Source organism: Trachurus trachurus (genome assembly GCF_905171665.1).
Source record: "Trachurus trachurus genome assembly, chromosome: 5".
In the NCBI taxonomy this organism is placed as follows: Eukaryota; Metazoa; Chordata; class Actinopteri; order Carangiformes; family Carangidae; genus Trachurus; species Trachurus trachurus.
Genome location: NC_139896.1, coordinates 28,888,006 through 28,902,365, shown reverse-complemented (window position 1 = coordinate 28,902,365; position 14,360 = coordinate 28,888,006). Strand labels below are relative to the sequence as shown.

The 14,360-nt window shown below is 39.6% G+C and overlaps 2 protein-coding genes across 3 annotated transcripts; both read left to right on the top strand.

Moving 5' to 3' along the window:
• Positions 1–2,015: 2,015 nt before the first annotated feature.
• On the top strand, positions 2,016–7,944 carry rassf1 (Ras association domain family member 1; the record flags this gene model as incomplete). Its single annotated transcript, XM_083971614.1, has 6 exons — positions 2,016–2,310; positions 3,977–4,101; positions 6,187–6,291; positions 6,948–7,236; positions 7,324–7,439; positions 7,544–7,944. 6 exons carry the CDS (start codon positions 2,016–2,018, stop codon positions 7,691–7,693), a joined length of 1,080 nt encoding a protein of 359 aa, XP_083827740.1. The 3' UTR covers positions 7,694–7,944.
• A 1,580-nt stretch (positions 7,945–9,524) lies between these two features.
• tusc2b (tumor suppressor 2, mitochondrial calcium regulator b) lies at positions 9,525–13,532 on the top strand. 2 transcript variants are annotated; one of them, XM_083972056.1, is made up of 4 exons: positions 9,525–9,657; positions 10,495–10,724; positions 12,519–12,639; positions 12,738–13,532. In XM_083972056.1, the coding sequence occupies exons 2-4, from the start codon at positions 10,576–10,578 to the stop codon at positions 12,801–12,803; spliced, it is 336 nt and encodes a 111-aa protein (XP_083828182.1). In that variant the 5' UTR covers positions 9,525–9,657; positions 10,495–10,575; the 3' UTR covers positions 12,804–13,532. The 2 variants fall into 2 exon arrangements, with proteins under 2 accessions (XP_083828182.1, XP_083828181.1); XM_083972055.1 differs by having other exon boundaries at positions 9,531–9,657; positions 10,479–10,724.
• The last annotated feature ends 828 nt before the right edge of the window (positions 13,533–14,360 follow it).

Below are 14,360 nucleotides of genomic sequence, written 5' to 3'. Positions count from 1 at the left end.
CGCATAAAGACTCATTTCAACTCTTCTCAAAGCATAAAAGTCAAGTTTAGCACGGAAATGACAGGACCGGCAGAATATGCATGGATGGTCCTCAGTACAATGTGCTCTTGTTGCCCTGTGGGAACAACTGCACCGTGCGGTGACCCACTTGGCAGGAAGAGCGGCGGGTTGTTCATATTCAAGTCACAATGCAGTTCTATAGAAAACTAATGAAACTAAGTTTCACATGCACCTGTGGATATTTCGGTCTTATTCTGGACGCCCCAGATAAACTGAGTTGAGTTGACATAGACAGTGAGTCTATCAGCCCTGTGCTCCCTGTGCTGGAAACAGGATTTAGCTACTTGATTTACTTATGGCAAAGATCAGTTACGGCTGTCACGTCACATTTCAAATGTACACTGTAAGATTCCTGTGGCCATAATCACAATAGAAAATGTTAATGTAACAATATTTCAGTCAATCAAACATCTCTGACTTTGTTAATTTGGCAAACTAATATGTTGTCAGTGAGGGTAGGGTGGAGGAGAGAGTTCATGTTGGGCTCTAAATGACACAAAGTCCCCTCACTTGTCCACTACAAACAGCAGTGCCATAAACTTCTCCAGCTATTTCACAGAATTCACTATTTGATGTCAAATGAAAGGAGTTCCAAGGGTAGGTTGTAACACGACCTGGGGTCAATTGTAACAGTGAGACTGAAAACTAAAAACTGAGACACACCACAAAACATGCATCTGTAAGTTTATTGTGCATGTTTCAACACTAAAACATCTTATGGTTAATAAAACAACAAAGATAAAATGTGTTACAACCTCCCCAACCCTGTCAGCCATTGTTTTTGGCTGTAAAACTTACACACTTCTTCATACAGCCATGCAAATTCACATGCAATGTCAGGGAGTAAGTGGGTACACATGATATTGATCACATAACTCTAATGTTATCCCTTGTTGGTGAAAGTGATGCTGTTACAACCGTCCCTTTGTTACAAACATCCCTGGTCTGCCCCCTACATAATGAAAAATTTCCTTAACGGGGGCGACACGGTGGTGTAGTGGTTAGGGCTCTGGGTTTGATCCTGGATGGAGTCCAAAGACATGCACATAAGGTTGATTTGGATGGTTAGAGAATGGGCAACTAGATAAACATAAGATCCACAAGTCCTGGAAACTGCCATCACTTATAATATGATCATAATTATCACAGTTAATTTTTAAATGCCGTTGTCAATATTAGTTTATGAAAAGACTTTTCCTAATCATTTTTCTTATGTTGATATATTAGCAAACAAAGTATCAGACATGAAAGTATTATACCAACAACTATTGTCATTATATTATATATAGGTGTATAAAGGAGGAAATGTGTAGCATAAAATGGAAATACTAAAATAAACCTGTACAGCACCATACAGTACCATTCCACCACCTGTAGACTATGCTGTATGTTTCTCATTGAAGTTAGTTTACTGCTTTCTGAGTTTTATGAATGAAATGGTAGTGACCCACTTTTTGCTGACAGAGTTTGATCTAAAATGGACAGTTTTATTTTTTCTGTCAATATTACTGTAGGCTATGAGCTGTCCGGGGATGTCATCTGTCATCTGTCATCTTGCCCTACATTTTAACATAATCATATGAATCCTGGTATCAGATAACAAAGGATAATCTTTTGTTTTTCCATTTGTAAAGCCAGACGGCATTATACAGTACAGACTTTGGTTTTGAATGAATTTATATTGCATGAGTCGATACTGAACTGAAGTGGTTGAGATTTTGAGTTTATTGTGATTTCACTGTCTTGCAGGATTGTGTGGCTGCCTGTTCTGCTGCGGAGCACACAAAGCTGGAAATGGACTGAATTAAACCCACCTAACAATCACAACATCCGCTATAGGAATACAAAGGTGTGAAGATTAATGCTGTTTCCTCTCAGAGTTGGATGTACACCCCATGCTCACTCACGGACAGCAGGTTCTGACTTGACATGTCAGTGTCTGTATCAAAGTCAGGATGTCTAAATGTGAGCTGATCGAGCTGCAGGACCTCAGTGTGAATGATCCCATCGAGCTGGCTCCCCCCACCGCAGGCCGCACCGCCCCTCCACCTGTGAACCCCGGCGTGCCCTGCTCCTTCCACATCGTCCGTCTGGTTGGAGACAGCGTCAGCATCGAGGCACCTGTCTGTCAGACAGGAGAGGCCGGGCTGGGTCATGACTTCCGACCCTATGGATACACTCATCTCACCTGGTGTGACCTGTGTGGAGAATTCATCTGGGGTCTTTATAAGCAAAGTTTACGCTGCACCAGTGAGTACCCTTTGCGTATGAATCTATTTGAACTTTTTTAAAGGATGAGATATTCTATATTTTTGTCATCATTAAAGGGATAGTTCAACATTTTGGCAAATTGGCCCATTGCCATAATCCCTATAGTTTTAGGAGTAGGTTTGTTACCTTTAACTGTCGGTGCAAGCTATTTTTAGAACGGTGGAGCAGAGCCGTTTGTGAGCTGCTCAACTCTACGCTACGGAGGCTAATGGAATTTCTTGGTTTCCCTCATCAAACTCATCTAATACACAATCCAGCAACTGCACATTCACCACACTATGAGATAATAATGGAACATTACGAGACGGAGTTGTTTTCAAGGTAAATTCATACAAAACCGCTGATGTGCCTTTCCATCAGGGGCAGTTTTTCAGCAAGCAGTCTCTGAAATTGCCTTGAAAACAACTCTGTCTCGTAACTTTCCGTTATTATTTCATAGCGTGGTGAATGTTAAGGTGACGAGAGCGTTTTGGAGTTGTTCGATTGTGTATTTGATGAGTTTGATGAGGGACAGGGGACTATTGTATGTACCATTACCTGAGCAGCTCACGTCTCTGTCCTGCGGATGTCAAAACAACATGCACCGACAATTAAAGGTAATAAACCTACCCTTGTGACTATAGGGATTATGGCCATGCAAATTTGCCAAAATGTTGAACTATCCCTTTAAGAGTATTGTTTGTGTAACCAAATCCTGAGATAGCATGTTACTTTGTGCCACAGAGCTCCATCCAAAAATCAAAGCCACACACAGGGTGGGGAAGCTGGAAAACACTGATAGGTGGACTAACACCTTATTGTTTTGGGCCTTTTTCATTTGATAGTCTCCATATCATTTTGATATGAAGACTATAGAATAACACAAACCTTATTTAGTTTGGTGTGTACATGATAAACATGTTTTTGACTGCAGGCATTGACCTAAAAAGAAAAATCAGGCAACCAGCCACTAAATCTGCATTGCATGAGATGGGATGACAACCTACATAGTGTCAAGCCATTCTTGCCGATGCAACTAATAACAGACAGTGTGAATCGTCCGTTGTTTAGTAAAGAAAATATCTATTAAGTCATTAACCTTTTAAGAAGTAGCTGAAATGGAGACAAGAGCATTAACCTTATGAGAAATAGTGAGACATATCTTTACATTAAAGTATATATCAGCTTTGTAACCCCATGTCCTTCCAAAGCTCTGAGATAGTCTTCACTTTCCAATTCCCAGTCTCACCAGAATGCAGGATGCTCATGTTATGTTTTCCAGTCATGAGAACCTTTATCTAAGGAAAGGAAGGTCTGGCAGACTTCATGTTTTAACTGTGTGCTGGTACAGATAGCACCTGGGGATGTCTTTGTTTCTCTGTATGACTTTAGGCATATTGAGGAACCAGTTCAACAAAAGAATTGACTTTTGTGGCAAATGAAACAGGTGATAAGAAACTTATGGTAAAGATGTTGGTCTGTTGCTTACATAACATAATGGATCTAGGTTAGTGTGATTTGGCTGACACTTCTGCACAGAGACAGATTACTGAACCAAATCCTGAGCAGAGGGTTCAACACCACAAGAGTTGACCACCAGCCAAAGCATAACTGAGCCTGCAAAATGTGCACCCTCTAATGATCTCTCTCTCTCTCTCTCTCTCAGTCTGCAGTTACACTTGTCACCACCGCTGTCGACCGTTCATCCAGCTGGACTGCAGCACAGATGTAACTTTGTTAACAAACCAGGCTGATTTGTCTGTCGACTCCATTGAAACAGACACAAATGTGGTGAGGAACACAACTACAGTCAGATTTTCTATCTATTGTCCTTTTTAAGCAGTAACTGTCTTTATTGTTTCACATTGAAAAAAAAAAGCAAGAAAAATGCATTGAAATTGAAGTTGCTGTTTTTTTTATTGAATTGAGTATTTAAAAAATGTAAGCAAAATAAGGCACAAGTTCGTACGTAGAATGTTGTTCATTTTTGAAAAGAAGTTAGAAGAAGCAATGCTTATTCAATCCCACTCCATTAATCATTAATAAATTATGCAGGTTCCCTAAAGACAGAAACATCAAAGTTATACTTACATTTATGTACATACATGTATCCATTTAACGCAACTGAAATAATTTATGGCTGATACTTTATGAGAGATATATTTATGTTATAGATATACATTTGTATGTAGATACACCTTACTATCATAAATATAATAATGATAATATAATAAATAATTATATATTACTGTATATATATGATAATATGGAGCAATATTAGCCACATATGGTCATATATATATTTCTCATTTGTATACGTATGTTTTCAAAAACAAGTGAAGGGTCTCAGCACACCTGAAGATGCAGGTGCGTAGGAGGAGGGCATAACCCAAAGTACAAAGTTCAGAAAAAGCTCCCGCACACTGTCTCACTCTCAATTAATTTATTAAAGCAACGTTTCGGTCACAACTGTGACCTTCATCAGGCATATGCCTGGCATATGCCTGATGAAGGTCACAGTTGTTAATTGAGAGTGAGACAGTGTGCGGGAGCTTTTTCTGAACTTTATACGTATGTTTTCAAAAGAAGAAAAAGAGAAATAGAAAGTCAAGTCTAGAAAAATATAAGTGCTCAGTGATATTAGGCCACCTCAGTCATGTAGTTTGAACCACCCAACAACACAAAAAATATATATTTCAGAAAGAAATCATTCAGATTGTCTGTATCCATGTGCAGCTGGGCAGGTCAGAACAGATGGATACTAGTCCTGTGGGTGTCAGGGTAGCATATGTCCTCAAAGATACTGGTTTTATTACCTCTTCATTGTCAAGGCATCTATACAGAGAGTCATTCAGGAGAGAGCCGAGGGGAGGCGGCAACTTAACAACTTCATAATATAACAGCTGCCCTTGTTATAGAACAACTAAAAACTGACTGTTGATGGACAACTTATCTCATTTAACGTTTGCATTACTGTGTGTGTGTGTTTTTTTAAATGTTTTAATATGCATTGGTGAATGCAAATTGTTATTAATCATGGTTTTTGAATCATCCTCGTGCACCTTTCTGGTTAGAAATGCCTTTGTGTAGTCTTACAAAATCAGGATAAATGTGAGAGTGGAGAGCCAGTCAGACTGCCACATGTGTAAGGATTAAGTTCTTAAATTGCTGGATGTGTTTAAGCTCTCAGGGAGGCCATAACAGAAAGGTCTTGATGTGGACATTGATAAATGATATGAATGAATAATAACAGTAGCTAACCTGTCCTGTCTATATTAAATACGGTATCAGTGAGGAGAATCAGCAGCACATCAGCACTATACACCATAACATTTTACTGCTAGGATAATTCAAGCAGATGTCAGTGGGAGTGGGCTGGTCCATTAGATGTCTTTGTGAAGTTTTATTGTGAGGGAGGAGCAAATGTCTGGATGGGGAGCTGAGGTCAGAGAGCTGTCAGTAGAATCAGTCTGCTGCAGGCTGAGACATTTCTGTAGATTATTCTAAAACAGTGGGGATGACAGAAACTCTGAAAGTCGCCTATTTGCTGACCTGAAACCTGGAGATGACCTGGGGAAGCACAAGAAGTGACTGGCTCTGCAGTCAGGAGGACAGTGGTTCAGAGCTGGAACTGTACTTTACTGCATCTACATCATTCTTTCACAAGGTCAGAGGGTCAGCGGTGAGGCTCAACCTGGGAGTTATTATCTTCTGTTTGGTGTCACTATATCCTACAAAGCATAATATTGATATTATGTATGAAGAGCTTGGTTTTATCTTTATTTTTATTTCCGTTCTGTCATTTTCTCTTCATGCTTAAAGCTCATTAGTAAAGCCTAGCTGTCTGCTGCACTGCTCCTTTTCTTTACTTTCCAGGATGAACAGACAGATTTGGGAAAACAGAAGCTAAGTGTTGGAGAGATTCAACAGAAGGTTAAGGAGTATAACGCTCGGATCAACAGCAATCTCTACATGATGGTTGTGAGTGGCTAAAAATGTGTATATTTTAAAGGGATAGTTCAACAGTTTTTCAAATTGGCCCATTGCCATAATCCCTATAGTTTCAGGAGTAGGTTTGTTACCTTTAATTGTCGGTGCAAGCTATTTTTAGAACGGCAGAGCAGAGCCGCGAGGTGCTCAGAGCTACGCTATGGAGGCTCATGGAATTTCTAGGTTTCCCTGCACATTCACCACGTTATGCGATAATAACGGAACGTTACGAGACAGAGTTTTTTCAAGGTAAATTCATGCAAAACCGCTGATGCGCGTTCCCGTCAGGGGCAGTATTTTGGCAAGCAGTCTCTGCATTTGCCTCGAAAACAACTCTGTCTCGTAATGTTCCGTTATTATCTCATAGCATGGTGAAGCCTTGTCCACGAGAGCATTTTGGAGTTGTTGGGGAGTTTGATGAGAGAAACCAAGAAATCCCATTAGCCTAGCGTAACTCTGAGCAGCTCGCAGCTCGGCTCTGAACCTACTCCTAAAACTATAGGGATTATGGCAATGGGGCAATTTGCCAAAATTGTTGAACTATAGCTTTAACTGATGTTGTAATAGTTTACAATCTATGGTTATAATGCATGAAATGAAATGCACTTAACCCCCTTTTTAATGCTGCATGTCTGTTAACTTTGCAGAATAAAGACGGGTTCTATACTGGTTTCATCAAGGTCCACTTTCAGTTAGTTCGACCGATTTCCCTACCTCCCCCTCAGAGCCTTTCCTCGACACCAGAGGAAGGTCAGCCGGGCAGACGGATGAAGCGGCGGACATCTTTCTACCTCCCTAAAGATACCGCAAAACACCTGCACATAAGCTCCCAAACACGGGTACGGGAGGTCATCCAGGCGCTGCTCAACAAGTTCACTGTGGTGGACAACCCGGCCAAGTTTGCCCTGTTCGAACGCACCGAGAGACAAAGTCAAGGTAGCATTCCTAATATTGTGTGTGTACAGTCAAACAAAACAGTGCTGTAAGGTGTTTAACACTGCTTATTTTTCTTCTTTTACTTAGTGTACATGCGTAAACTGTCTGATGATGAATGTCCACTCTACTTACGCTTGTGTGCTGGCCCCAGTGAAAAAGTCCTGAGTCTGGTTCTGAAGGAAAATGAAACTGGAGAGGTCAATGTAAGTTTCCATTTCCCTCTTTGAATGATTATATGATAATCCTTATACTGTATTCTGTGATATACACATAATTGATCTTAATGTGAAACACCTCTCCTCCACAGTGGGATGCATTTAGCTTTCCTGAGTTGTGCAACTTTTTGCGAATCCTGCAGCGTGAGGAGGAGGAGCACGTCCGGCAGATTGTGAAACGCTATGCTGTTGCCAGGGACAAGATGAAGCAGGCCATGGCGAGGATTACTACACCTGGTTGACCATCAATGATGCACCTTATCTTAAACATAATGAAGAATCATGGGTCAATATGAGTCAAGTTCACAGCAGTGTATAAGGGAAGTAAAGTGTTCAGACGATGGCATTATTGTAAATAATGGTTGTTTAAGAAGCAGCTGCTATTTTTAATATAAAAGGCACGGCCTGCTATTTTGGCCGTTATTATGAATGGATTAAAAAAAAAAACATTACCATGATCTTTATTCATTGTAGTTATTTCTTTAAAAAAACATGCTGCTTGTTTAGTTTATTTATAGATATATAAAACATTTGTTTTTCTCCAATAATTTATCTGGTTTATCTTCAGGTCATTTTATGTGACATTTAGTTTCACTCATCTTTTTTGAAACTGTTTTAAAAATGTTGGCACTTTAATGAATCTGTGAAATGGGTCTGGATAAATACAAATGTGAAACACTGTGTTTTATTATAATTATCAATGAACTGATGATGATAGCCTAATAATAAATCATGGGCCATTTGTTGTTGTTGTTGTTGTTATCATTTTACATTTTAGTACAAATTTGGATCAGTATGACCAAGAGTATGTTGACTCGGGACTCTACATTATCTTTGAATGAGCAATTCACTTGAAAGTTAGGTCTTTATGGACCTGCATGTGCAGTTGGAACCAAGGGTGTAACTTTGAGTTAAACATTGTGTCCATACAAGTCATTGTATACATATACATACGTGTCCTAATGCGGGGGAAAGTGCAAAATGATAAAAGGAGAAAGCTCATTTACCTCTTTATTTTGGCATTCCTATCAGAATCAGAATCAGCCTTTATCGCACTATACAGAAGTACAGCAAAATTACAGCAATCAATTTCTATATTTGTTACAGTACCTCATCTCAATATTATTATTTTATTTAGTTGTTAATCCGTTGTGGTGATTAACACAACGTTTATTCTGACAGGACTAATGCTTATTATTAATTTTGGTTATAATATCACCACTTGCCATTGTGTAGCTATTTCTTACCAGGCAGATGAACTAATGACAAGACTAACAGCTAGCCTGCAGAAGAGGCATTATAGTAGGCTACACCACACCTTGTCATTAATACAATGTAAAGACCTAATTTGATTCAGAGACAAAAAGCCAATCAGAGATACAGTGTTGCAACATTAGGAGGGCCGGATTAACACTTTTCCTGTGCCCTTGGGCAATAAGACTGAAGGATCCACCCCCAAAGCAATGGTCACGAAGTCGCTGTCATCATCAAGAGCATAAATCAGGCCTCTGCGAGAATAAGTAGGCCTAGGCCCCTACAGAAGGAAGTTTACAGTACAATGGCCTCGTTATTGACAGATGCACAAATGTTTCACATAGTTGTGTGCAATAGATCTGTCACAGAACTAACAGAGATATTATTTAAGGTTTCAATATGTGAAATGAAGAAGATAGTGCTTGTCTAGAGCATGCAAACATCATCATCATAGGGGACACTTAACTTCAAACCAGTGTGTGTGTGTGTGTGTGTGTGTGTGTGTGTGTGTGTAATTGTTCTACAATTTGAAATTCTTGGATATCACCACCATTGCCATAAGCAGGCAATTAGCCTCCTGTGTAAGCTATGGAAGAAAAGTAAACCATATCAACACTGTGGCATGCCAATTTATGCTGATGCACTATTGTTAATAATTCTTATATTCTTTTATTTTAATAAATGGGCCCTCTGGCACCCCAGTTCTAGCTGACCTTCATTTTATACTGATCCTGTTGGACACTCCCGTCCTTCAGGTGGCGACAGCTGACTCTGATGTTTCCTTACAAACCGACGGGGACGAGCAGAGGAAGACTACCGAGCAGCGTCACTTAGCACAAACAGCTAGCGTAGCCTCGAGTGTGTTATGGGGTCTTAGCTAGACCACATTTAGCAAACCAACCAAGACAAATTCATCAAAGAGAAATACTGGACTGTGACAGGACCACTGTAGGTATGTTTCCAGCCAGGCTGCGGCGATAAACGCGGGTTATTGAAATAGTTAACGTTAGCTGCTGGCAACGTCACACGGTATTTGGTAAAGCAGAGAGAAACATATTGAACTGGCTAATGCTAGTAACAAGAGGCTAATTATCTTTATCCAATGGTTAATGTTAGCAGCCAGGACATAAAGTGACACAACAGCGACTAATGTGGGGACATGTCTCTCCGTTCAAGGTTAGCTAGCTACATTTGCTGCCCCTCTCCAGATAACCTGCTGTTGACGAGCCCTGCAGACTGAAGAAGAGCTGAGTAATGTTTGTCAGGGCTTTCACAGTTATTAGACATTAATTCATCGTGTTTATCGAGGGGTGGTCAGGTACGAGACGTTGGCACGTCTGTGTCAAATAAGGCTACATTGTCTGGTTGTGCTGACATGTCACTGGCCTGCTACGGAGAGACAGAAGACATATAGATGTATATTATGTTGTATGTAATCCAACCTGTGAGTCTGTGGTGTGACCTCTGTGGTTTATCATATTAGCAAGGCAACATTTAGAAAAGGGCTAAAGATACACTCAGTTGCTTTTTTTTTTTTTTTTTTTTTTTTACATTGATGAAAAGTGGTGTAATAGCCCATTTATTTTCTTGTACCATTTTTGAAGTCCATAAAAAGAAAAATCATGCATAAATATGTTCTGGAACAGCCCTTTATCTGCATTACAGAATCCATATTAGAGAGCCACTTGTGAAAACAACTTTATTATGATATGTTGCAGAAAATTAACCTTGTAAACCATGTGTCTTTTTTTTAATTAATTTTTTTATTATCAGATTCTATATTCCGAAGGTCACATTTCATCTGGTACAGTAACACTGTAACACCACTGGCAGTCCTGTGACCCAAGAAAATAATGTGCTGCAGCTGAAGATGGGTGGTAGTGGCTCCAAATCCAAAGGATTTTGGCCTTTTTCTGGCTCAGGTAGTGTGGATGATCCAACCAAAGATGGAAACGAGCAGTCGCTGGCAAGAGTTCGAAGTTTCCCAGGTGCAACACCTTTTGTGTTTACAAGACGAAGGTAAATAAAGCCCTAAACATCATGTACCCTCCCCCACATCTTAACACAATGTTCTTCTCATCAGTTTCGAACACAAATATTGCTGCTCATCTCATGAGATTAAAGGCTGAGATTTTTTCTTCCCTGTCACCTCTGAGTCTGAAATGTTCCTCAGAATAGCTCCTGTTTGATGTGATGGCTTTGCTCAGTTCCTGCAGATGTGGCATTAAATACTTACAGCACACACCCCAAAGAATATTATCTGAAAAGGAGCAATATCAGGCTGAGATAACAATATCAAGAAGACTGATGATGGGTATGCTTTCTTTACAGAGCTGAAGGCTCAAGATGGTGTGATCCGCTCATTAGAAATTAAGGACATTCTTAAAGAACCTGCTATCAAAACATTGAGCTATGTTGTTGCAGTTAATATTCACATCACAGTTTCACATTCAGATGGGACCCCAAATTTTGACTGTTTTACCACATGACGATTCTGATCCATCCTTTAGCACATTATAACAGAATCCAGAATTTCTCACATTAGTGATATCTGTTGAATCATCAGGTTTCCATGATGATATGTCCACACACTATCCCCTTTCATTGTGAGTGCACACAGTCACACTGTGTGCCTATCTGCAGGGGTCTTTCTATAGCTGCCCTCTTTTACAGCTCTGTTGTACAGAGTTGATCATACTGGCTAACCTTTTAGTTAAAGGGATATTTCAACATTTTGCCAAATTAACCTATGGCCATAATCCCTATAGTCTTAGCAGTAGGTTCATTAGGTTCATTGTTGGTGCAAGCTGTTTTTAGATCGGTGGGGTGGAGACGTGAGCTGCTCAGCTAACACAACAGAGGCTTGTGGTATTTCAACGTTTCCCTCATCAAACTAAATACACAATTCAACAATTCCAAAACACTAGGTCTTTTATTGTTCCACCATGATTTAGCCGCTTAATAAAGCCTTTTTATATATTTTTGTATTGGCAAAGAGTTGCCTTGGATCCTGTTCTTCCTCAGTTTTCAACTTCAAACCACTCTCATGGACAAGTTGTGACCTGCACATTCACCATGCTATGAAATAATAATGTATAATTGTGCAACATTACGACACATGAAGCAAATAGACGGAACTAATTGCGCTTTTGTAGTCACTCTGCCGAGGAGCCGTGTCTGGGATGTAGTTCTGGCTACGCATTTGCCTCGAAAACAACTCTGTCTTGTAACGTCCCATTATTATTTCGTAGCGGGGTGAATGTGCAGGTTACAACTTGTCCACAAGAGCGTTTTGGAAATGTTGGATTGTGTATCGTCTCTGCCCCGCCGATCTAAAAATAGCTTGCATCGACAATTAAAGGTAATGAACCTACTCCTAAGACTATATGGCAATAGGCAAATTTGCCAAAATGTTGAACTATCCCTTTAACTGTACATCCTAACTTTCAAAAACCAGTTGGTTTTAGTAACAGGAAGACAGCTGACTGACTGACAGGGCCATAGGCTTGAGCTAACCTAGCAGATGGTTGTGTTTGTTTTCAGTCAGAGGCTTGTGGGCTGGACCTGCTGAAGTCACATTGTTTTGTTGTGGGTTTGGATATTGGTGCTCTGAGTCTATTTATACCAAATACAGTACAGGCACCAAAAATTATTAATGTTGTATGAGATACCTCTGTCTTGAAATAGCCCCAAGCCTCAAATTAAGTTTAATTTATTTAACAACCTGTAGTTTTTGCATTTACTGAAGATTCATATACAGTTACATGCATATTACATATGCATGGAGAAATGACATTTCTCCCTGTGCTGCAGCTCTCTGTTCTTTGATGAAGACGGTGACTTGGCCCACGAGTTCTATGAAGAAACAATTGTGACAAAAAATGGACGTAAAAAGGCCAAACTGAAGAGGATTAACAAAAACCTAACACCTCAGGTGAGGAAATCAAAGCTAAACAAAGCCGTGACTCACTAACACCAATTCTCTCTATTAATAGTTCAGACTAATTGAATTTCTCTTTTGTGTCCTTCCAGGGAATTATAAAGCTCGACTACCCATGCATCCATGTAGATTTCCCAGTTGTCCTCTGTGAAGCCTGACAATGTCTGAGGAGTGTCTCAGACTAGCCACTGTGTCAACTCCGTCCTGTGGCTTCCTCTACAGCTGGAAGCTCCAACCACCTCTCAAAATGACATGATCTCTCGACATAGTTGATGCCCTTATGTGAACAGGCCAATGCAATGTGTGCTGAGCCTCTGCATGTGATCTGTTTTTGGCTTGTGTGCAGACACAGGATAGGTCACCAGTGTGGATCTAGAAGGGTGCCAAGTCGGCAAAAGCTACTCAGTTTATAGATCATGGTCTGTGTGCATGTATGTGTGAATGTGTGTGCACACAGATTGAAATGTGACTGAATTTGTTGCCGCAGATTGTCTTCTGGTGTATTTCACTGAACTCTAGGAGTTCAAGGAGAATGTACCCAGATGTTTCTCCTGTCACAGTCATATTATGTAGAGCAGGAAAGTTTCAGTGCACACTATCTTTTTTTTTTTTTTTTTTGACACCACAATGACTTGCTTTATTATGCATGGAACAGGATCTGCTTATTGGTAACAGACGAGGGAGTTGACAATCAGTGGCCCACAAAGTCTAAAGTGTATTAATGTCATATTATAACTTTGGATGGACTTGCTTCAGTGACCCCAGAGCCACACATGTACACTGCAGCAACGAGTCTGATGAGAGATCCTGTTTGTTTCTTTGCTGCTTCGGCATACTATGTTTCACTTTTAATTTATTATAACTGTTTTTTAATTACAATTTGAAATGCTCAACTGTGTCATTGTCCTCTTTTATATTCATACATTATCCTTGCACAGCATGTTGTAATGATTATGGGTTACATTTTATGAAAATCTAAAATTCAGTATCTCAAAAAATTAGAATAGTGAAAGAGTTCATTATTGTAACCTAATGATGTCTCACTCTAATGAGCTGATTAACCCCAAACACCGGTTTCCTGAGCCTTTAAATGGTCTCTTCTGGTTGAGTAGCTCCACTATCATGAAGAAGACTGCTGACCTGACAGTTGTATTCCAATTTATTGAAATGGATTAATGCAAAAATCAAGAGACCACTTCAAAATGATCATCTCTTGTTTTACTATTTATAGGTATGTGAGAAAAATGAACACTTTTGTTTTATTCTATTAACTACTGACAACAACTTTTTTTTTTTTACAAAATTCGACATAAAAATGTAATTTAGCACTTGTTTGCAGAATATGACAACTGGTTAAAATAACAGAGATGCAGTGTTTTCAGACCATAATGCAAAGAAAACAAGTTCATATTCATTTTTAAACAACACAACTAATTTTTTTAACTTATGAGGAGAACGGAAGCAACATTGGTGTAATAACTGTAATGATTTTTAATCACAGCACTGGTTTTTATACGCTTCCTCATTATATATGATTTGATTCAGGTGATCATCTAATCAGTGCCCCATTAGGTAGAATGGGGTGTTACAACAGACACTGGAATGTCTAGAGATGCGTTTTTTTCGAGCTGTATTTTAAAGGTTTCTTTTAAGGGTATGGGCTAACGTTTCTGATAAAATGACTTCTCTAGCCTATATTAATGGTACTTCTTGGA